Source organism: Semicossyphus pulcher, unplaced genomic scaffold, assembly GCF_022749685.1.
Source record: "Semicossyphus pulcher isolate SPU_LCO1_2020_fin unplaced genomic scaffold, fSemPul1.0.p SCAF_15, whole genome shotgun sequence".
In the NCBI taxonomy this organism is placed as follows: domain Eukaryota; kingdom Metazoa; phylum Chordata; class Actinopteri; order Labriformes; family Labridae; genus Semicossyphus; species Semicossyphus pulcher.
The window spans coordinates 25063746-25088359 of NW_027211659.1; the positions used below are offsets into that span (position 1 = coordinate 25063746).

The following is a 24614-nucleotide window of genomic DNA, read 5'->3' on the forward strand; positions in this document are numbered from 1 at the left end:
CTTAACCAGTTACATAGTTTTGCATCTATTATCAGGATCTCTTCACTGCTGACAATACTTATCACACTGTCTGTCCCAGCACCTTAGCAACACAAATAAACACACATAATGAAACACCCCCTGTCACGTTCTCTCACCTCAGAAAAACATTCCTCAAAACCACACCTTACGGTCAGCTTTGAGCTTTGGCAACTACTTTTCCCTGAAAAATAAGGGTATAATGAAGAGAGCCCAGCCTCATATACAGAATAAACTGTGACTTAAGTGCTTGAAATTTCTCTCTGCTAACTGCTAAGCTAACAGTATAACTAATGGCAACACACACAGCTTTGTGTAGTGGGAGCTGTTGCGGAAAAAAATGTGTGTGCTCTGCCAACTCTCTCACTGTGATGAAGGTTAAAACATCATGGACGTCTCTGTGCACGTACTGGGTGAGTCAAAGTAGTTCACAAGTTCACCATACAAAGGCCGTTTTTATGTTGCAAGGCTGCCGTCTCTCTGTCAGCATAAGGTTTGTCAATAAAATTATTCATCTTTGATTGATGAGCAACATCGTGTGAAGAAATATTTTTGCTATAGTTTTAATTTTTGCTCTGCACACATTCACTGTAGACGAATCCAGGCAAGATAATACCATAAAAAATCTTTATTATAAATGTGGGAACTTAAGGCAACATGGACATGAATGCTTTCGACACTTCAAAAACCAGTGCACATGAACTGGGCGTCTTAGATAGCAGCAGATTGTCAGAGGAGCCCTGGTGGGTGTTGGAATGTCAACATAGAACATCTTTGTTTGATAGATTCAACTCTGGAAAGCACAACTGAAGAGATAACATAGTGAACATTGAGACACTAAAAGAGATGCACATTGAAATATGCATAATTGAAAGCTGATTGTTCTTTAGTTGTAGACTTTGTGTTCCTTCATCCTGGCAGATGGATGCAGCGTATGCAGGAAGAACAGTCCGTGTGGAGAGCAAAAGCAGGCGAGGAGTTATGTGCTGTAATGACATCAAGGCTCCCATCAGCGGTCATTTAGCTTCTTCTTCACGTTGATTTAGCTTCTTATTAAAAATTCAACTTGACATAAATTCCCTGATGAGGTTTCACGAAAGCCGTTCAGTGTTCAGATTTCCCGACTTCCTCGAATGCATCAGAAATTATCGATCCAACCTCCGTTCAACAAACGAGCATTTTAAAAGTAGTTTTCTTCTCCTCTTGAGGACAGACCTGACAAAGCTTCATTTTGACTTTTTACTCATCTGCATTATGATGTTGAAATTCCGGCAAACTTAAGAGACATCAATTAAAGTTATCACAAGAAAAACGTGTTCTTTATCTGAAAAACAATGCAGCACGTGAAAACGGAAGTACTGACTGAAAGTCGTTTATCACCAACCACTGGCTACACGCCCGGCAGGTTCACCATTGTCCCTAGAGGCTACATTGTCGTCAGACTAAAGCCAATGTGATCTGAGATTGCATAAAAAATGACCTCTTTTTCTCTTCACAGCTTCACCTTCCCAGCCAGAGGACTGCTGGGGTAGAGGGTTGAGAAGCGGCCGAGGGTCCAGACTGGGAAGACATTTCTGTAGGAGGTGTAGCTGATAGCACAGCTCTTATTGAACACACCTGAGATGTTCTCCTGAGGAGGGTGAGACATCACATATTAAAGCTCACGTTACATTTAAATTTATTAAATCACTATTAGATACTTTGTGGCAGTAAGTAGGTCAGGTGCAGTTTGAGTATTTGTCATGAAAACTAATAACCTGTGGCCAGTCTCCGTTGGGCAGCTGCTTCTCAATCAGCAGCTGTACTCCTCTCTCTACGGCCCGTCGGTCTGGATGCCTGGTGATTAGAAAACACATTGATTACATTGATTTTATAATATGTTTATGGTTACATTTATTTTGATGAGATTCAATTACTTTCAACTTCTGGAAGTTGATTTAGTTAACTGTAGAGATATAATGCAATGCAGCCTGGTTGCAATAAAGGGCAACAGTAAATAAATAAAATATCCGTATAATAGACAAACAAATAAATGACTATACCAACAGAAGATCTTCTGACCTGGACCAACACACTGCCTAAACATATACATTTTCTCATGAGATGTCTAAACACTTGGACAAACCCAAGTTAAGCTTCACCTGGCAGCCATGAGGCCTAACAGAGCCCAGCAGGTGTTGTGGATTTGGGCAGAGCTGCTCTGGATGTAGCTCCGCTGCTCGCACGACTCAAAGTCCTCCCCCCAGCCTCCGTCTGGCATCTGCCGGTCCAGCAGGAATTGACACGCTTTCTGCACCTCTACACACACATGCCTGGCAACAGAGGAACAACAGTGTCATTAGGTATGTAGGTGAGGAATTTATATATGTCCCGTGTGCCTCAACAAGTTAAGTATAGGAGAGTCTACTCGTTGTTGTGTATCAAAAGTGATATTTGTTGTTCAGTGTTTGCAACTCTTACTCATCTGTGTAGACGTGGCCCATACAAGCAAAGGCTTCAAGGCCAAACCATATTCCATATGTGAAGCAAACTCCCCAGGACCTGAGCAGGAGCACAAAGGATTATTTCACGACACATCAATTAGGTCAGAAAGAAATCAGATACAAAAATAGTAGGTGTAGTCTCACCCTTCCCAGGATCCGTCAGGCCTCTGCACCTTCCTGCAGTACTCCAGTCCCTCTCTTAAAGTGGAGCTGACAAAGAAACCGACAGACATGTGAACAGAAAACCTTCAGAGTTTCATTTTGAATTTCAACTGAGACATTATCTCTTTTTATACTCAAAGTGATCTAGAAGTACTCAGTTTCATTCTATTTAGCAATTGCGGGAGCACACTTCCCAGATAACCAGACGTCCACGGTCGGCTCCTTTTGTAACTCTTGATTTTCCTGGCTGACGGTCGATTTCCCTTTCAGACTGTTTGCTTCATCTGAGCGTCGAGTTTGTTTCTTTTTCTTTGGATTTTCACTTATTTTTGAAGTTGTATCTGTAGTCATCCATCTTTGCTGTGTTTGTTCAGCCATAGTAGATTACTGTTTACTCGCGACACTTGCAGAGATCGGAAAAACAGTCACTTAGCTCCGCCTACCCTCTCTGGCAGACCAACCACTGCTGGCTGATGGAAAACACCTCACTAACTGAGTGCCGCTTGTGATTTTTTCCCGTGAAAGTCGCCAAAGACACCCAGTCTGTAATACTGCAAATGCAAAGGCTTTCATCAGTGGGCCATAGCCTCAAACACCATTGTGTTAGCTCATTCGGCGATAGATAGAGACTTAACAGACATTTATTTAAATGAAAATCTTCGTTATTATCACTTTAATTTGAAACCAATAATGTACAAAAATCAGTGTAAGTGTGTCGTGTACCTTATCTCCTCAGCACGGTGTTCAGGGTAGGCTTTCTGGAAGTGCCTCAGGGCCTGCAGCACTGCTGAGGTACACTCCACATAGGTGTAATCTATCATGATGTCACCTGTTTGTGTGTGTTTGAGTGTAAGAGGAGGAGAAAAAGAGACAGAGAGAGAGAGAGAGATTTCACAACACATTCTATATCCCCTTTTTCACAGGGAACATGACCACACACGGCTCTTTGCCCGTGGATACTGAAAAGGTCACAATATTGCAACATATGGAGTGCAATGGAAAACGTTTTCTAGTGTTGAATGTTGAAAGGAGACACGAATGTCATGTTTATATGTGACTGCCTGTTTCCCTTTTTCACATCTGCATATTTGCAGGTTGAGCAACACTGACCGTCCTGGCGGTGAACTCAGCTTAAGGACTCCCGGCTCAGGCAACAACATGCACAATTCTGTTATTGTTATACATTCCTCAAACAGCAGTGACTTCTGTATCATGCCTTACTGTTATTTGTTAATGTATAAAAATTATAACTGCGTCATCAATTGAAAGTGATGTTTGAAGTCTCTGGCAGTGTTGAAGTGTTGACTGTAGTTGTTTGGGAAACCGACGTACCGAACACCTCAGAGGGGTTGAGCAGCTCCAGGAGTTTCCCTCCTCTCTTTGTTTCATATGTCGCAAATCCACCATCAGGGTTTCTCATGCTCAGCAGCTACAAGAAGATAAACAGAGAGTGAAAGAGCTGCGATGATTTTTGCAGTAGCACATACAATACGTATGAGAAAAACTGGTATTAGTCTGGATTTTAGTTTGACGATGGATTAAACGAACCGGATATGGCATATTGTGAATGCGCTTTTAAAGAGCAGTGTGTAGGATTTATTGGCATCTAATGGTGAGGTTCCATGAAACAGGCTAAAAATGCAGAAGGCTCTCTCAAAGCAAGTGTCTGGTTTGTCCAATCTAGGGTGCAAAAAGAAACATGGGGTGCTTCATGGTGGAGTTCATGGGGATTTGCTTCCTTGTAGATCTAAAGAGCTCATTCTAAGGTAACAAAAACACAACAATTCTTATTTTCATGTGATTCAATACAACACATAGCGGCACAGAGGCAGGCTAGGAGTTCTTATATTTATTACCAGATATGAGAGATGTATCTCTCTTCTTGTCTACTTTTCTGGAAGAAAACTGCATATGCATATTTCCCAAAATGTCGACCAATTCCTTTAAACCAGTGATGTTGGCAAAGGTGGTATATCTGCTTAAACTATGAAAAGGGACTTAAAGTAATATTCTCGAAGATTTTAAAATGAAATAAATGTCTGTTAGGTCTCTATCTATTGCTGAATGAGGTAAAACAATGGTGACTGAGCCTATGGCCAACTGATGAAAGCCTTTGCATTTGCAGTATTACAGACTGGGTGTCTGTGGCGACTTTCACGGAAAGAAATCACAAGCGGTGCCCAGTTAGTGACGCGTTTTCCATCAGCCAGCAGTGGTTGGTCTGCCAGAGAGGGTAGGCGGAGCTAAGCGGCTACTTTTCCGCTCTCTGCAAGTGTTGCGAGTAAACAGTAATCTACTATGGCTGAACAAACAAAGAAAAGATGGATGACTACAGATACAACTTCAACAAGAAGTGAAAATCCAAAGAAAAAGAAACAAACTCGACGCTCAGATGAAGCAAACAGTCTGAAAAGGAAAGCGACCGTCAGCCAGGAAAATCAAGAGTTACAACCGGAGCCGACCGTGGACGTCACACATGCAACACCGTCTGGATATCTGGGAAGTGTGCTCCCGCAATTACCCTTTATCGCCATAGGTGCCGCCAAAGAGAACGAAAATGAGATCTCCGAGATTACAACTTTAAGTTAATTTGTGTATAAAACAAAATGTTAATTTGTCTTCCATTCATTTACCAACTCCCAACTCACCACATTGACAGCATCATACAGGCGCTCTGAGGTGACATGCTCATCGATGGAGGGACAGAGTTCCTGCAGCAGCATCACTGACTTCAGACCCTCCGCTGTGCAGTCAGCCACGATCCAACCACAGTCACGTGTACTGAAGGGGAAGCCTCCCTAACAAAACAATGTAGGGATAAAAAAGTGCATAAACATGAAGTAAAGAGGCCATTTCTGTATATTCAACAATAATTCTAAAAGTTTATTATTAGTTTTACCTTGTTCATCTGTCTGTAGTACTTCTGGTACTCGGGAGGATTCTCAGGTATCTATTAGAGTGGAAAAACTAGTCAGGCACGGGACTTGATTTAATCTTGCAAACCTAAATGTATCTAGTAGAGATAACTGGAGCGTAAATAATTACTGCCAAACACTCTGACAGTAAAATATAAAGCTATGGGTCCTTCCTGTGTAACTGAGATGTTGGTGGTACCTGTGTTATTCTGAGAAATTGATGGGCATCGCGGAGGCACTCGGCTAGTCTGGGATTATCCTGGGCTCCTGCCTGTAAGTGAGGACCAACAGCTTCATGATAGCCTTCAATCAGGATGTTATGCCAACAACAGTACTCAAATAGCTCTTCTCATAGCGATCAATAATCTACAAATAAGAAATGACAAAAGTGACTATTGAAGTAAAATAGATTTAAATGCAGCTTCTGAAACAATTGATCGACCTGTGTAAAAGGTTTTCTAACTCAGCGTGTGTCTGTTTAACAACTTGTCTTGAAACAAAAATTCTCTCTTGCGAATTTTATGACTTGAGAAATTTTACAGCTTAGGTGGCGTCCCTCAGGGCTCAATATTGGGTCCACTGCATTTCAGTTTGTTAATGTTGCCTCTAGGCCACATAAACAGATCATCATCAGCTGATTATCAGCATAATAAGGCCTATTCGCACAGGACTAATATACTTAGGTACCTCGAGTGATCATTTCTGAGGTTGCTTGTCATCTTGTCATTTCCATCATTTTAAAGTAAAAATTCATTGCACATTACGTACACAGAGGGCATGTGGAAAGTGACATAGCCTGTGAGAATGTGCTGCACTAAACAGACGTTGGGGCGTAATTTCTAAATCCCATGAGGTCATCTGTTTAAACTGGTCTTGGCGAATAAGCCTTTATAATCCAGTCCCTTGAGAAAGTTTTGGCTGGTGCTGGAAAACTTGTATATGCATGCACAATATTGTCTTGTCTGTTGAAGAACTGCAATGCTTTTCTTGGTGGTCTGCCTAAAAGGCTGTGGGCCAATCACAGCTAAGGCTGCAGCTAACAAAAAAAGAACAAATTAGATCAAAATAAACCTTGTCTTACATTTTTATACTATATGCTCCTAAGTGGGCATTCACCAAATGATAGGCAGGTCGGGAGTCGATCCTGAAATCAATGCGTAGAGGACTGTATCCTCTGTATATGGGGCACCTGCCCTAAACCTAAACCAGCACTCCTTTATTGGCCATTGCAGTCAGGTGTCTGAATAAACATTAAATATAATACGATATTGTGATAAAAACACTGAAAACACGAGTGGAAATTTTACCTCAAGGAAAGCCTGTACAGCAAAGCAAGTGTCCCAGAGTTGAGATCCATTGGTCCCCTGTGCACAACACAAAAGCAGTCAAACACTCTGATTAAGTTGAATTTGAAGTCCCTTAGTGCACTTCATCTCTTATTGAAGGACACATTAAAAAGCTCGAACCAGGAAGTAAGCTAAAATATTGTAAGTTAAAAAGTGAATTAAGATAGTTCTCAGGACACTCCTTAATTATCGAACATGATCTCACAGGCTCATTTATTCTGAGCCCTTTCTGAGAAATCTGAGCAACTCAACCCTTAATGGGTTTTAATGGTACAATCCCTCCATTGTTTACCTTTGTACACATACCAAACTACACCTACTGTAAAGGAGGAGAGAGAGAATTCTCACCTGCATTTTCATGCCATCCAATCCCAACCTGCAACACAGACAAATTACTTTCTTGTGAATCTTTGGTCAAGAATTTATAACTTCTGAATGAACAGTTTGCAACATGACGCAACATATATAACAATATCCTGTACCTTACACGAGTTTTCTACATAATCATTATAAGATAGGGAACAGAAGTCTGTTTTTAGAGACTGGCTGACTGACCAGAGGTAGTCTGGGATCCTGGACACATGCTCCTGAAAGACTGGAGACGAGGGACCATCCACATACCAGCGCACCAGCATGTTGATAGTCTTGGAGATCTAAAGAGGAAGATACTTCATGTTTAAACCCTCTGCCCTCTTTTTTCTTTCTGTGTTTTTTCTTGTACTTTATTGTGTAAATTACCGGTCCAATGCTGATACATTTCGTAAAGCGGTCGTCAGCCTGGATGTGCTCATACAACTCTTTCACCGCCCTTCCTCTCAGTGTCATGCTGTGGTGGGCTTCGTACACATTTAATACCACTGCAGGGGAACAGGAACAGAGTCACAAGGTCAGGGGATGATTCATGGAGCAACTTCCAGGGAAATACCAGTGGAAAAAAGACATCACTCCTTTTTAACATTGCATAAAAAACATCCTGTAACCAGGGATATGCCTCCGTTTTTCTCTACTTCCCATGTCCCACTTCAGTTGTGCAAAACATTTGTATTTCATCACCTTTATGGGAACAGTCACACTTGCTTGTAATTAGATTATATACAGCTGCATGTATAGCTTGTTAACAGTCATTTCATACTGCCTGTTTTTCCAGATCCATGCTACTGTAGGCGTAGGTGCTGGTCACACTTACTGTAGGCGACTGTGAGCAGCGTGCTGTGAGGTGTGTACATATCACATGCTGCCACATTGCTCCTCTGAGCTGGCCAGTCAATGGTGGTATAGTCCTGGACATAAAGCTCCTACGGAACAAAGAACAAGATAAACAAAATAAAGTGGACATGTGTCTGATTGAGGAAGAGGTACATATGTCAGTCCAGTCCAAGAAAAACAGAATTGAGCTGCTCCCTCTGCGTAGTCTAAAGGAAAGTGGAGTCCAGGAAAGTGAGAGTTCAGGCCTGGATACTCCGACACTGATACACAGAGAGAGGAGAGATATAAGTGATGATGATACTTCAAACCCAGGGTCCACAGGCTCACTGAATCATTTGACCAGATCTCAACCAAGCTCGACACCAATGGGAGACTTGGTATGGAGATTTGTATGGAGACTCATGATGACCCAACACCTTACTAAGTGTGCTTTGCCACCTGACAGCTTTCGGACTTTACTCCGACAGTCTGACTCATTTGGACAGGTGAGAACACGCATTCGAACTCTGGTGCGGACCAAACCACCGGACCATGGTCAGAGAGAAAAGACAGGACTCAGGTGAGAACATAAACGGACTTAAAGTAGGACCTAATACAGGAAGCAAACCAAAACACTGTGCATAATAAAAATAACTGTGACGTTGCTAGGTGCATTATTTATTATTATTATTATTATTTATAGCCCCTGTGGGGTCATGGTGGACACTGAGCCTGCTCCAGAGGAGTGTGTACGACAATTCTCACCTGTGCATAAGTACAAGTCACTCTGGATGTCACTTATGTCGACTGCTGCATGTTTCTATATTGTATTGTATGTTTCTTGTTTTGGTTTGTGCTTACTGCAGTACAAATTGCCCATTCTGGACAATAAAAACAGTGACTTGACTTGTGGGTTCTTAATGGGTGCTGACCCGTGACAAGACGAGTGGGGTGTGAGGACAGACGTGGGGGAGCGACGAGGGGAGGCTCTAATAGTAATATCTACAATAACTGTGGAATCGTGTGAAGTGTGTTTGAGAAGTGTGCTCTCTTTCTTTGGTTACTTCAGGGAGTTTCCCCACGTGGAAATTCCTTTGGTCTGCTGGTAAAAGCTGCCGTGTGAACACAAACCAAACTCAAGGCAAAATGCAACATCGTAAGATCGTATTCGTCTGAGATTCTAACAATGATACATTCCAGTTTTTCATTTGTGAAAAAGGACTGTAAGTTTAACATCTTTTGCCAAAAATGCAATTTCAAAGCCTCAAAAATAAAACTTACTTGAACTTCACCCAAGCTGCATACAGAGCTCTGCTTTTTATGCAGAGAAAAACTTTAGAGTTGAAGGGTTAACTCGAAAGAAAGAAGCCAAAGGGTGACATCAAATTAAATTAGTAAATAAAATAAGAGATGAAAGAATTATCCGTTAAACATTTATGTCATTGATTAAGCAAAAATCTGAAATATTTGTACGTTTGTAGATCCAGCGCTGACAGTTTTCTGATATTTTCCGTATTATGTTATTCTAAATCAAACATCTCTTTGTATTGGGTGACTCGTGCAATCTCGTGATTCTACAATCTTGTGATGGGCATTTTTACTTTTCTCTGGCACTTCATAGCCTTCAGTTAATCAAAAAAGAAGTGAGTTAACTGATGTTTAATAATCTTTAATTATATTAGAATATTAGAAGATATTGCCTGTATTTAGCAGAGATAATTAGATACACAGCAAACAGCAAAATGCACCCGGGGACTGAAAAGAACACCACCTCTCGTCTCTGTTTTAAATGTCAATGAGTTCATCATTGACTGTCTGTACTGATTATGACGCCCCCTTGTGGTATAATATTAGTTCAGCACCTGTCGAAGGCTGAGCACCAGGGAGTCCTCGTCTGCAGCCAGTCTGACAGCATAACAGTAGCTCATGGGGAGGTAGACTTGTCGACAGTGACACCACAGGGTGGAGGGATGAGCTGGCATCCATGTTGGGAACAGCCTAGAACAGATAAAAAAACGTTTAGATTTACTGATTATTTACTCGAAATGAAATCAATACAATGAAGGAGGATGGATGGAGGAGAAAAAAATTATTTGCGAGAACAAAACAACCACTTTAATGTCAGAGATATTCAAGTTTTTTTTCCTGCAAAGTCAGAACTTAAACAACTTGTCACTCAATATTTAAAACAAGGAATTTGAGATAACATCCTTCTTACAAAAACAATACTTAAGTAGACGTTTTGTCTCTTTTTATACCTTCAAAGCGACAGCGTTCCCCAGTTTGATAAACTGTCTACACTGATGGCAAACCAAGACCTTATTACCTTTTGTGTCTCATTTATAATCTAGAATTTGTATAATCTTTTATCACTTTATGACATGTATCTCACATATGTCCTGCATGGGCTCAAGTCCTTTCTGCTGCCTATGGTGCACTTTTTGTAGGTACACTGATAATAAGCATAGTTATTTTGTGTCATACTATCTCCTTATATCTTTTATATTTAGCCTGCCTTTGTTCACATGCTTGTTCGCCTTCAGACAACCTATGAAGTTAAAGCATGGCATCGCAGATTTCAGTGTTTGGACAACCTCTCCTGGAGAAAATCCAAATATCACAGCACCATTTTAGCTTCATTTTGATGGAAGAGTTTTAAATGATAACATAATCCTGTTTCCTCTGACCTCAGCTGAAATCCTGATGATTTTTCAGTGTATATAAAGCATGACAGATGGCTAGAAGAGGACAAAATGCGATGTAATAATGTGCAACTTACCACATCTCTGGTAGCAGCGTGTTCATCCCCTCCCAGCTGTAGACATTTAAAATGGCCAACCAGAATTTACCCCATGAGGGAATCCCTACAGCCCCGCCTGCAGAAGAAATTAAATCACAGACAGCTTTAGTTTGAAGTGACATAGTTTTTTCTTGGAGCAGGGACTGCTCACGTGCCTTTACTAACCACACAGCAGTTACATATTCACAATTTCTGGAAACCATTTTTCACATTTGATTGCTTTGTGTTTTTAGTACAGAACGATGATCAGTAATCAGTGATGTTTTCACTGACTGCAGATTCAATAATAAATAAGACGCATTGGGAGCGCTGGTTTGGCTCAGTTGGTAGAGCAGGCGCCCCATGTACAGAGGCTACAGACCTCGTCGCACTGATCGCAGGTTCGACTCCCGGTCTGCTGATCATGTAGTGCATGTCATCCCCCATTCTGTACTCCCTGCATTTCCTGTCTATCTTCAGCTGTCCTATTGATTAAAGGCAAAAGCCCAAAAAATAATCTTTAAAAAAAAGTAAGACACATTTTATTAACTGCCCACCTTTGCTGTGCAGGTTGTTCCTAGCTCGGACCATATCTGGATCATCGGGCTCGACTCCCAGGATCCTTAATGAGGTGTAACTTAGCGCTGTGCCAAAGACGGTAGACTTATCTTCAATATGTCTGAAGAAAAACAAAACACATCAAGAATATTGCCATAATTAATATTCCAGACAGACCGAGTGTGCATGTTTTAAGACATTTCTCCTGTACTCACTGTTTAGAGCTACGGTTATAAATAAACACTTCCAGCTGTAACTGCACCAGTCTTTTTGCAGCAGTTACAACAATATAATGATGTAACATTTTACTCACTGACTTTGTAGTTTCTTTATAATTCTATGACAAAATTATGTTTGTACAGCTTTAAAAAGTACGGACACTTTTGCTTTAATTAACCAGGCAACCCACACCTTTATTTCCTGTTCCTGTTACTGTGACCTTAATCAGAAGTAGAATCACATGAGTGGATATCGAAAGACAAAATAACATGTGCTATTGACTTACAGACCCCAGCCTCCATCTGGCAGCTGAACAGAGCGCAGGTACCTCACCATCTCCTTCTTCCAGGCCTCGCTCAGAGGGATCTTAGCCACATGGCACGTGATCAGGAGACCTGACGCACAGAAATAGACATCCATACAGCGACAGAAGCACAGGTGCAAAAACACGGATAACATTAATCCTCTGCTGTACTTTTCCATGGTAGGACAAAAGGCATCTTCTGCAGAAAAAAGGTGTAGAATTAAAAATGCAGGAGGATGATTCAGCTTTACCTGGAAGCAGGAAGAGAGGTCCTCCGTAGTCCCCCGCCCAGTGACCGTCCTCGGCCTGGAGGTGGCTGTAGAAGTTCATCCCTTTCAGTGCTGCGTCTACAGCCGTGTGTGCAGCCAGGGAGCCAGACACAAACTGACTCTGTTGAGAAAATTAGTGATTAGATATTAACACCAGAGAAATCTTATACTTCAGGAACTGGCAGTTATTGTACAGCTATAGTAACTACTTAAAGTTTCTATTCTACCAGCTGTAGTTTTTGCACATTAGAGTAAGTATCAGGTTGTGTTAAACACTTTTCTAATCATGGCATTCTGAGGTCTGCTATTTTTCTATAGCAGACCGTTGCTATGAAGAACAGACCATTGCTAGGGAGGCGGCTCTAGTCTCAGAATCTGGAGGACTAACTGTAATCATATCAATCTGCTGAAAGAAGTCCAGTAAATTTGACGTCGGTCTGTTTACAGACAGAAAAGTGACGAGAAGAAAACAGCGGAGAGAAAGCAAGAGAGGTTAAAAGATGCAAAAACTGAAGGCTATGACAGAGAGATCTACAAAACTGAAGACAGCACATGAAGTAAACATTAAACAGTATGGGATACGGCGGTGTTTAAAACGGTGAACATGAAGTAAAGTGATTTCCATTTAGCCATATCTAAAGTTTTTGTTTTAGATTTGATCTTCCCAATCTTAAGAAAACAGTGGCCCAGTTAAAAATCTGAAAATATTCTGAGGCCCTCCAAAGCCTTTAGTTAGTTAGTTATCAGTTACACACTGTTACTTCCATCAAAAATTGAGACTCAGTTGAAGTGTTTCATCATACATTTTTAGAGCAAAATTCAATGTGAGCAATGCATGCAAAGCGGGCAATGCAGTGGTGAAAAATTCCATCCACATATGCGTAACAAATTTTAGTGCACATATTAGATAATTAAAATTAAAAAACTACATTTTATTGAATTATTTATCGCCCCAGCAGGCCCACTTTTAACCATTTGAAACAAACTATTTCATTAGGGCCTTATTTCCATGCTTAAAAAACAACAAAATATTACAATACAATATTCAGAGCCTACCGTGTCGAGGCCCAGAGCATGTGCTTCCAGCATCGTCTGCGCTCTGTCAGGGGCATCCTGATCCTCCACATAGCGCCACGTCTGCCTGCCCTCCACATTAGACAGCCTCCAGCGGCTCAGGTCTGTGGCCGGCTCCGTCCTGTACGGCCCCCCTCGCCTCCGCAGGTGCCTAAAAAGAGTAGTACAAGACCCATGTGAGCATTTTCAGAACGATACTGATGCAGATTTCAATTATAGAAGATGGTATTGTGAGTTTTTGAGGTGTAATATTAATAGACCTTTTTTCTTGGATGTTGTACCAATACATACATGTTAAACCACTTCTAGTGTTGATCGTTCTCTTTCCAGCTGTATAAGCTATGGAGTCTGAGCGCCCTCTACTGGACAATCTAGACGACACAATTTCTACCCATGCATTAATGTCTTCATTTTATGGTGTGTTAAGGGCACCTCTGTTGAACCATACATTTTTTTGTTGCCTACATGGGAGGTGTATTTTTGTCATATACCCCGGTATTGCATATACTGCATTTTTCAAAGTGGGACTCTGCAATATTTTTTCATCCCAAAGCTTTTCATCAGTCAAAACTTTCAAGGGGGGAACATTTTTGGGTGTCCATTCCTTAATCAATTTGTGCTATTCTCCTAGGATAAGCTACTTATAGATGCTCATGCTTGGTTTTTAATTTTGTCAGAGGGAAAGGGGCTTTTTAACTTTATTTATTGCTTGCTTCAATTATGAGCATATTTATGAAGTGGTGGAAAAAGAATGAATGGTGCACAACAATATAAGCTATTTAATTTTGTTGCTGGTTCATGTGGAGCTACTATTGGTCACGACAGCCTTTTCTGTCTAAAGTTTGAGTATACAAAGAAACAGGTAACTGCAGCTGTCAAATAAGTGTTGCCTTTTTGTAAAACAAAAGGAGCCTACATTGGAAGAACTCAAGAAAACATAGCTGCATATTTAAATTTAAATTCTACTTAATACGTTATATGCAAAAATTACTTTTTTTACAAAGCACAACATTTGGTTGTCAACGAAAGAGTGACCTACCTTTTACACTGTAAACTTATGCACACCTCCAGGGTCATATCTTGCATATTGCTGAGCAAACAGTACAGCTCTTTCATTACAATTGATCTTGATCTATCTGTAAGATATAGTAGCCTAATTTAACAATCACCAAGCTAAATTATTTCCCTTTATTTATGTACCTATATAAATTGGCACATAAAGTAGTCTGTTCAGTACATGTATCAACCCTGACATACTCTAAATTACTGGTCTCTCATCCTACGAAAGTACAGACGTCGCCTTAACTCAGAAAACTAAAATCAACTTGTTACAGGGATACAACACTTAATATGAAACTGTTGTAACTACACTGTAGTTCAGTCACAGAAAGCCTACATGTTAACCTAAAATTTGACAGACAATAATTTAGTTTCAATTGCTTTAACACACTTTGTTTTTTGTAATGTCGTCGATATTATCCGCTAAAAAAATACTCACGTTCCCTCCGTCATGTCTGTTACTGAGATGTACTGGACTGAATCCTCGACTGTATGAATGAGTTTCTCTTTGGCTATTCCGTGGGTTTTGCCCTCTCTACTCCTTTCATGGGAATAGCAGTTCTTTGAGGAGTGTATCTGTTGTTGTTCAATGCATTTCAGACTTCATCTCCCGTCGGACCTCGCGGTGCCGTCCGAGGAGTTCTCTACATGGAGAGACATGGGCAGAGACTCAGCGGTCCAATCAGAAACCGGTTAGGCGGGGAAATGGGCGGGTCTGCCGTGAGGTTCTCCAATCAGAGCGCTGCTACGACAAACACTACACATGTGCTCACATTGTTATGACAGCCCTGGCATTATCGCGTAATTTGAGGGCTTTGGCAGTAGCTACTCTATTGTGGAAAATACTTAAAAGTACAGCTGAAAATAATACTTGACAGTTTTGCAAGTTCTTGGTCATAAATACAATCTCATGGTGGCACTAGAGGTAAACTCAGGGACCTCTTTATTTGGCAGGATTCATCATCTGGAGAGAACCTCCATCTTTCAAGATACGTTACAGATTTTTATGGAAATCAACCAGATGGTGGTTGAAAAATTTCAGAGTAGCTTAAATCAATCAAAACAGTTGCCATTTCATTTTCTGTAAATTAACTGATTGATTTATCTACTAATCATATTTTCTGCATCAGTATAAACTGTTGAGTTCAGGTTTAAACAAAACAACATACCGTATAAGTGTTTTACGCACAAATATTTTATAGATTATGTTAGTAATCTAAAAATCAGCCTCTAGCTTCCGATATAGAATGATATCAGATAAAGTTCTGTGTCAAACGAAGAGTGGCATTTGCTCCAGAAGAGTGTGTGACTCTGTGCTCCTCAATCCGTTGCCAGCTAATTAGCCGAAAACATTGGAAGGGCCGTTTTGGCTTCAATTCGGGGTTTGAGCACTGCAATAGTTTTAAGCAAACATTTAAACATCGACTGCAGCATTACAACCACGCACCCACCTTCAGCTCACGAGATTTTTCCTTTGCTGAAGTAAGTACTCTGGCCAGTACGGAGCCCTACCCACCAGGTTTTTAATCCACCAGGTGGCGACAGAGCAACATACATAATACAGTAACATCAATGTTGCAGAAATTCAACAATAAAGGTTATTCCTAACTCTGTTACATTGAGGATGGATTTGTTTTTATTTTTATTTTATCCAGTTCTAATTAGGCTATCGTTCAAAAAGTAGATTTAATTGTAAAAGACAGGGAGTGTTTTCATACGGATTACACAACATTACTGTAATATTTAACAGTTGTTTTGGGAGTATGAAATGTCTCAACATACAGTATGACTGAGTTACCTGGTTGTAGAATTCCTGCAGAAGACAGTCCAACCAGGGTTCAGCCACCTCCATGGGCCGCGCCTCATTGGATATGTCGCTCACTTGTCGTTCATGATCAGAATCATCATCAGCTTCATCGAGAGCAGGAGCAAACAGATAATTGTCAGGTAACCAGTACTTATAAAAGAAAGCTAGAGGTATCTTAAGCAATATCTGAGCAAGCATAAAAGCTACACTATGGGGGGCGCAAGACAAAAGTCTAATAACAAAATCCTTAATGTAGTGGGAGTAGTGGTTCTAGCCTGTGTTTTTCATTGTTGGTCTTGAATGCAGCCTCTTGAAAGTAGATCAACTCCTCCTCTGGCCCAGCCCCTTAATCAGCTGAACCATATATAAAGCACCTGTGGCTACATGGCTGCCTTTTTCTCCTGTCTGCTTGCTGGTTGCCATATGTTCCCTGTGTTGAGTCCCCTGTCTGTCTGCCTCTCTGCTTCATATGAACTGGTGTCCGGTTTAAGTGTCTGTTTTCCTGCTGGTCCTTTACCTGAGGCATAAAGACTTGAAGTCTGGCTAGCTGTCACCTTGTTTCAGTGTATTAGTGAAGCCAGTTAATTGGTAAGTAGGGCAACATAACTTGAGTGTTTATTACAGATGTATTACATTGTTATAAAGAAATTATAATTTGTAATGGGTTTATTTTCTGTATTTCAGGCCTTTTATCGGCTGCTGTTTTTGCCTTGATGTATTTTGTAAACTGAACCAACTGGTTTATTTGCTTTTCTTTGCTTAATCCTTTTGTTATCTCCACTCATAGTGAAGTGGTTGCCGGCTGCTGGTGTAGGCTAGGCACTTACACTGGAACACACCCTTTGATGTTAGGCTGCCTCCCCTCTGCTGGCACCCCTCACTTTCCCTTCCCATTTTGCTATTTTTAAATTAACTTGGATTGGAAGTGTCTTTTTAGCATAAGATATACCAATTATTGTAATAAACTTTGATATTTTCTCCTAAATTGACTAATTTATCTCCTTACAGCAATAACTAACACCCTCTCTTCACAGATGCTTCCAGTCTAAATCATTAATAAATTTACATTGTCTTTTTGGAACCACGTCTCTGTCTTACTTCGGTTATTGAACCTGTGTTGCCTTTGTCTGGTTAAGGTGTTTTTTATATTTCCTGGGGTGAAATTCCCCAGGTGGCGTTGTCGGGTCAGTTTTATTGTCTCTGGTTTATCATACATTAAGCCTACCCTTAGTCCGCTGAGTGTCTCAGCTCCCCACCACCCAGCCACATTAAAATGATTTAAAATTGCAGCAGTCGGACCAAAATGGGATTTTTGATACTAATACGACAGAAGTTTTAGAGCTGATTATTGATGTTGCAGCCAACAAAGCTGATTTTTACAGCTGGAATTACATTTCTCCTTTTCTATGTGACTTGAATATGACCGTGCAAAGATACTCAGAAGTCTGCTTTCTTTAACAACTGACTTCATTAAAGAATATGTAACAGTTTTAGAAATTGCAGACCATTGTCCACTGAGATGAGATGCCCTGGGAATGTTAAGTACAGAGTCAGAGCGCCCTCTGCTGGACAACCTGGTGACCCTACAGCTCTGGAAAAAATTCAGAGACCCCTCCAGATGTTCCTTAAATCAGCTACATGTCATGGCCAGCCCAATCCAGGCCCGAACCCCACTGAAAACCTCCTGAATGTGATCAAGAGGAAGATAGATGGTCACAAGCCATCGATCAAAGTTGAGCTGCTCCAAGAGCAGCCTGACGTCACCTAACAGACTGTAACAGACTGGTGGAGAGCATGCAGAGATGCATGAAAGCTGTGATTAAAAAACAGGTTATTCCACCAGATATTGATCTGTGAACTCTCCCCGAGTTTAAACATTCTGTTTAAACATGAACTTGTTTGCATTATTCAAGCTCTGAAAAACATCTTTTTTTTACATCTTTTCTTAACCAGTCGTCATTTTCTGCAAATAAAAGACCTCAATGAGTATTTGATTTCAAAGTAGGAGAAATAAACAAAAGTTCATTTTACTCAAACGCTAAACTATAAATAGAAGTTTTCCCTTAGCTGTATTTCTTAATCATCCCATGCATCGTTGTTTAATTATGTGTTTTCATAGCAACACAAGGAAAAGCATATTCGTCAATATCTGTCATTGGCCAACACTGGGCGATATCTGGTTACTGATAAATCTGTAGGGCTCTAATATCTAGCAGGCTGAACTACAGTACTTTTCCTATATAGAAAATGAATCAAATCAGATGGAGCAGATTTTTAAAATCACATGCACTGGGTTAATCGTGGTTTACTTAATTTTTTGTCTGTCAAATCAGCACCCGATCAGTCAGGTAGTTTTCACTTTTATTAACGCAAAACAATGAATTATACATTTAAGATTCAACATCGGCTCAGTATACGTTTAAAGGTGCATTGTTTCTTGTTTCAGTATTATCTATTCTTAATTCATCCCTCAAATGCGAAACAAAAAGATGACACATGAATTTCTCAGTGCATCTGCCCGTTGAACATATTGTGTCCTGCTCCCTTGTCTTACATTCTCAACTTACCACGTCTCTGTGGTCCTTGTTGGTGAAGTCAAAAGCTGGCAGGATGGACTTGAACTTGTTGAGAATCTAGTTGTGCCTCGTCATGTCGGTGGCCAGAATGCATCTGCAGTTACAGCAGAATAAATCATATATGATCGGCTGCTCGGCTAACCCTAATGAGAAAATGTGCATGCTAACAGAAATGGAAAGATAATCTCACTTGATGATCCCTTCTCGAATCCGTTTGTACTGATCCATAGAGACATTTCTGAAGATGTTGCTCTCTGTCTACAAAACAGGAACATGTTCATTGCGTAGTTGAGAGGTTTAATCTTATTACCTTAGCCCTGGTTCTTATGCGGGTTCAGTTCAAATCCCTAAACTAAAATGTATGTTTAATGGCAGCGTGAACAGAAAGCTTTGCACAGACAGCGAGTTGTCTTCCTTACCTTCTCCAGTATCTCGAAAGCTACAGCACAGTGGTGGTTCTCCAGTGGAGAGATGTCGTTGTAGCGCAGCGCGAGTTCAGTCCGAGCATTGATCTGAAAGAGGGTCAGATACTTGTTAGACTTTCTGATTGGGATCAAAATGAGTTGATGTTGAAGTAGTTCTGTATGCATTGATGCTCCATCCTCAGCAGATAACTACACAAACTGAACAGAAATGAGAAGGTGACATTCACACAACTGGAGGGAACAGGGAAGGCTGTCTAAAAAGCACAGAGAGGGAATGTATCTACACCTGATAGGCGTTGTTGTATCCTGTGTGGTCAAGGTCATGGCTGACTGCAGAGGTCAGCATGATCAGCAGGTCGGTGTTGTCCATCTTACTCCTCAGGTCAGTGAGCCAGATCAAACCATACACCTCAGAGAGAAAGAAACAGACACATGCCGAACAGGGACCCGAGGTATTCTCTTGCAAATCATTTGGAGAAAGCAGGCGACCATCTACGGAAAGATTAAAGTCCTCCAACCATTACATCCATCATATGAGTTGATTGTACCGATCCTCCTATACAACCCACAGGAGCACTTCCTGAATGAGCCCCTCTGGTTAGGATTATGTAACAAAACTTCTTGTTTAGGTTCAGAAAAAAATGGTTTCTGTTCAATAAAGTACACAAAAGTCCTTACATGAGTTACATTCTGTATGTGACATTAGTGCATACGTGAAGCTGGGATACTAATTTAATAGAAGTCATCGTTGACTTTTGTTATCACACAGTATTCAAACTCTGCTCCCCGAAGGCAGTCCTTTGTTTGTAGGGCCCATCCATCAACACGTTTTTTTCTCGTCTTATTCTACTTCACCTGACTTGGGACTTTGCTCATTTCTGTAATGTTAAGGTTCTTAATAATCTGTTTCCAAACCTTCCTATACAGAAGTTTTCTTTAAAGAAGAAAGTCTCCTTTTTTTTTTACTTCAGGCTGTGCATGAGCCGTGAACAAAACTACAACCACAACACATCCTAACTGACATTTCCGGCTCTTTAGCTGCTAAATGCTGTAATATGTTCAACAGACAGATGCTTCTTTTGTCCCAAAGCTGTTTGTTTTGTACTTTAGCCAACCCTTTTACATAACAAAGAGTCATGTGTTTTAATGATATGAAACTCTCACTCTCTCTCTCTGATGGAGAGCTTGGCATGTGGAGCTTGTCCACGTCTTTTGGCACCACCACCACATCAGCACCAAACCGAAAGCAGTATGATGATGCGAGGAGAAGAGGGGGGAAAGCTTGTCCCCATAACTTTATTTCACTGTGTCACTAAACGATATTTCCTCAGGAGGAGGAGCGATGCTGTGCGTCCCTGTGTGAGTGACAAGCTGAGGGGTGCGTGTTGTGAACTGGCCTTTGTATGCCCATCTCACCAGTGCGCCCTTTGAATAGCAGGAACAGCACTGGAAGAACAGCATTGTGAACTAAACTGCTTTCTTGAAGCTCCTTTTTACTCCACGTGCGGCTGTCAGCAAAATCTGATCCATATTTAATATATTGATCTTCATTTTTAACTTTTAACTTTACTTAACTGACAACTGTGCGTTGAGAGCTGGCATCATGATGTCACTGGTCGCTGCTGATTCCAGAAATATGACATCATTACTTACGTACAAGGAAGGAACACATGACGATAATATGATGTCACTGATCTTTCGAACCGAGGTTATATGTAGATTCTCTCTCTCTCCTCCCAAGGTAGATTCAACTTTCCTCTCTCTCTCTCTTTCAGGTTCATCTGTGCAGAAACGCGACCAGCTGAGGATCTGTATCCGCTTTATTATCAGGTTTTATGAGGAGGAGCGATGCTGTGCGTCCCTGTGTGAGTGACAAGCAGAGGAGTGCGTGTTGTGAACTGGCCGCTTTGTGCCCATCTCACCAATGGGCCCCTTGAATAGCAGGAACAGCACTGGAAGAACAGCATTGTGAACGAACTCCGAACCCTTTGTTTTTCTACCGATTCCACAACGTTCCATCATAGATAAAAGGACGAATTACGTGGTGGCACATGCGCAGCTGATCCGCGCTGTTGGTCAGTGGCGTCATTCTGACGTCATGATTCTTTAAAAAACCTTTTATCTCTCTCTCTCGCCTTCTCTCTTTCAGGTTCATCTGTGCAGAAACGCGACCAGCTGAGGATCTGGAGCAGCTTCATTATCAAGTTTAAGGTTCGGAGTTTCAAAACTAGGGTGGGGTGGGTCTGTCTCTCTCTCTCCTTCTCTCTTTCAGGTTCATCTGTGCAGAAACGCGACCAGCTGAGGATCTGGAGCAGCTTTATTATCAGGTTTAAGGTTCGGAGTTTCAAGGCTAGTGTGGGGTGGGTTTATCTCTCTCTTTCTCTCTTTCAGGTTCATCTGTGCAGAAACGCGACCAGCTGAGGATTTGGAGCAGCTTTATTATCAGGTTTAGAGTTCGGAGTTTCAGAGCTGGGGGGGGGGACGGGTTTATCTCTCTCTCTCTCTTTCTCTCTTTCAGGTTCATCTGTGCAGAAACGCGACCAGCTGAGGATCTGGAGCAGCTTCATTATCAGGTTTAAAGTTCGGAGTTTCAGAGCTAGGGTGGGGACGGGTTTATCTCTCTCTCTCTTTCTCTCTTTCAGGTTAATCTGTGCAGAAACGCGACCAGCTGAGGATCTGTATCCGCTTTATTATCAGGTTTTATGAGGAGGAGCGATGCTGTGCGTCCCTGTGTGAGTGACAAGCAGAGGAGTGCGTGTTGTGAACTGGCCGCTATATGCCCATCTCACCAATGCGCCCCTTGAATAGCAGGAACAGCACTGGAAGAACAGCATTGTGAACGAACTCCGAACCCTTTGTTTTTCTACCGATTCCACAACGTTCCATCATAGATAAAAGGACGAATTACGTGGTGGCACATGCGCAGCTGATCCGCGCTGTTGGTCAGTGGCGTCATTCTGACGTCATGATTCTTTAAAAAACCTTTTATCTCTCTCTCTCCTTCTCTCTTTCAGGTTCATCTGTGCAGAAACGCGACCAGCTGAGGATCTGGAGCAGCTTCATTATCAGGTTTAAGGTTCGGAGTTTCAGAGCTAGGGGGGGACGGGTTTATCTCTCTCTCTCTCTTTCTCTCTTTCAGGTTCATCTGTGCAGAAACGCGACCAGCTGAGGATCTGGAGCAGCTTCATTATCAGGTTTAAGGTTCGGAGTTTCAGAGCTTGTGTGGGGCGGGTTTATCTCTCTCTCTCTCTCTTTCTCTCTTTCAGGTTCATCTGTGCAGAAACGCGACCAGCTGAGGATCTGGAGCAGCTTCATTATCAGGTTTAAGGTTCGGATTTTCAGAGCTGGGGGGGGGACGGGTTTATCTCTCTCTCTCTCTTTCTCTCTTTCAGGTTCATCTGTGCAGAAACGCGACCAGCTGAGGATCTGGAGCAGCTTCATTATCAGGTTTAAGGTTTGGAGTTTCAGAGCTAGGGGGGGACGGGTTTATCTCTCTCTCTCTCTCTTTCAGGTTCATCTGTGCAGAAACGCGACCAGCTGAGGATCTGTATCCGCTTTATTATCAGGTTTTATGAGGAGGAGCGATGCTGTGCGTCCCTGTGTGAGTGACAAGCAGAGGAGTGCGTGTTGTGAACTGGCCGCTTTGTGCCCATCTCACCAATGCGCCCCTTGAATAGCAGGAACAGCACTGGAAGAACAGCATTGTGAACGAACTCCGAACCCTTTGTTTTTCTACCGATTCCACAACGTTCCATCATAGATAAAAGGACGAATTACGTGGTGGCACATGCGCAGCTGATCCGCGCTGTTGGTCAGTGGCGTCATTCTGACGTCATGATTCTTTAAAAAACCTTTTATCTCTCTCTCTCCTTCTCTCTTTCAGGTTCATCTGTGCAGAAACGCGACCAGCTGAGGATCTGGAGCAGCTTCATTATCAGGTTTAAGGTTCGGATTTTCAGAGCTAGGGGGGGACGGGTTTATCTCTCACTCTCTCTTTCTCTCTTTCAGGTTCATCTGTGCAGAAACGCGACCAGCTGAGGATCTGGAGCAGCTTCATTATCAGGTTTAAGGTTCGGAGTTTCAGAGCTTGTGTGGGGCGGGTTTATCTCTCTCTCTCTCTTTCTCTCTTTCAGGTTCATCTGTGCAGAAACGCGACCAGCTGAGGATCTGGAGCAGCTTCATTATCAGGTTTAAGGTTTGGAGTTTCAGAGCTAGGGTGGGGACGGGTTTATCTCTCTCTCTCTTTCTCTCTTTCAGGTTCATCTGTGCAGAAACGCGACCAGCTGAGGATCTGGAGCAGCTTTATTATCAGGTTTCAGGTTCGGAGTTTCAGAGCTAGGGGGGGACGGGTTTATCTCTCTCTCTCTCTTTCTCTCTTTCAGGTTCATCTGTGCAGAAACGCGACCAGCTGAGGATCTGGAGCAGCTTTATTATCAGGTTTAAGGTTTGGAGTTTCAGAGCTAGTGTGGGGCGGGTTTATCCCTCTCTCTCTCTTTCTCTCTTTCAGGTTCATCTGTGCAGAAACGCGACCAGCTGAGGATCTGGAGCAGCTTCATTATCAGGTTTAAGGTTCGGAGTTTCAGAGCTAGGGGGGGACGGGTTTATCTCTCTCTCTCTCTTTCTCTCTTTCAGGTTCATCTGTGCAGAAACGCGACCAGCTGAGGATCTGGAGCAGATTTATTATCAGGTTTAAAGTTTGGAGTTTCAGAGCTAGGGTGGGGTGGGGTGGGTTTATCTCTCTCTCTGTTTCTCTCTTTCAGGTTAATCTGTGCAGAAACGCGACCAGCTGAGGATCTGGAGCAGCTTTATTATCAGGTTTAAGGTTCGGAGTTTCAGAGCTAGGGTGGGGTGGGTTTATCTCTTTCTCTCTTTCTCTCTTTCAGGTTCATCTGTGCAGAAACGCGACCAGCTGAGGATCTGAAGCAGCTTTATTATCAGGTTTAAGGTTCGGAGTTTCAGAGCTAGGGCGGGGTGGGGTGGGTTTATCTCTCTCTCTGTTTCTCTCTTTCAGGTAGAGTGTATAGTTGGATGGATGAATGGATCTATCCATCCATCCATCCATCAATCCAACCATAGACAGGCCTCTCCACAGTCTGGGCCACTGCACCATGCTGGTCAGACCGCTGAGCCAGGGCACCATAAAGGTTCAAAGCCGCTGAGCCCTGGCGCCAGAGGGAATCGGTAAGGGAAGGCTGGGACGATGGGCCTACTCACCATGCAGGTCAGACCGCTGAGCCAGAGAGCCAGCGGAAGCGGTAAGGAAGTGGCCAGGACGGTGGATGCATGTATGGTTGGATGGATGGATGGATGGATGGATGAATTGATCATCCATCCATCCATAATTGATGTATGTATAGTTGGATAGATGGATGGATGGATGGATGAATTGATCATCCATCCATCCATAATTGATGTATGTATAGATGGATGGATGC

General features: G+C 42.0%; 1 protein-coding gene and 1 pseudogene across 2 annotated transcripts; both read right to left on the reverse strand.

Annotated features, from left to right (window-relative positions):
- Window positions 1–664: 664 nt before the first annotated feature.
- Window positions 665–14846, reverse strand: lss (lanosterol synthase (2,3-oxidosqualene-lanosterol cyclase)). 2 transcript variants are annotated; one of them, XM_069663222.1, is made up of 22 exons: window positions 14811–14846; window positions 13295–13463; window positions 12221–12359; window positions 11976–12060; window positions 11446–11567; window positions 10889–10985; window positions 9972–10107; window positions 8111–8219; window positions 7663–7781; window positions 7480–7577; window positions 7273–7300; window positions 6886–6942; window positions 5778–5849; window positions 5563–5613; window positions 5312–5461; window positions 3996–4092; window positions 3387–3492; window positions 2646–2711; window positions 2479–2559; window positions 2160–2330; window positions 1776–1854; window positions 665–1648 (listed from the first exon to the last, which is right to left on the reverse strand). In XM_069663222.1, the coding sequence occupies exons 1-22, from the start codon at window positions 14822–14824 to the stop codon at window positions 1511–1513; spliced, it is 2184 nt and encodes a 727-aa protein (XP_069519323.1). In that variant the 5' UTR covers window positions 14825–14846; the 3' UTR covers window positions 665–1510. The 2 variants fall into 2 exon arrangements, with proteins under 2 accessions (XP_069519323.1, XP_069519322.1); XM_069663221.1 differs by having other exon boundaries at window positions 11952–12060.
- Window positions 14847–18736: 3890 nt separating this feature from the next.
- On the reverse strand, window positions 18737–21268 carry LOC138592035 (high affinity cGMP-specific 3',5'-cyclic phosphodiesterase 9A-like; annotated as a pseudogene).
- Window positions 21269–24614: the final 3346 nt, after the last annotated feature.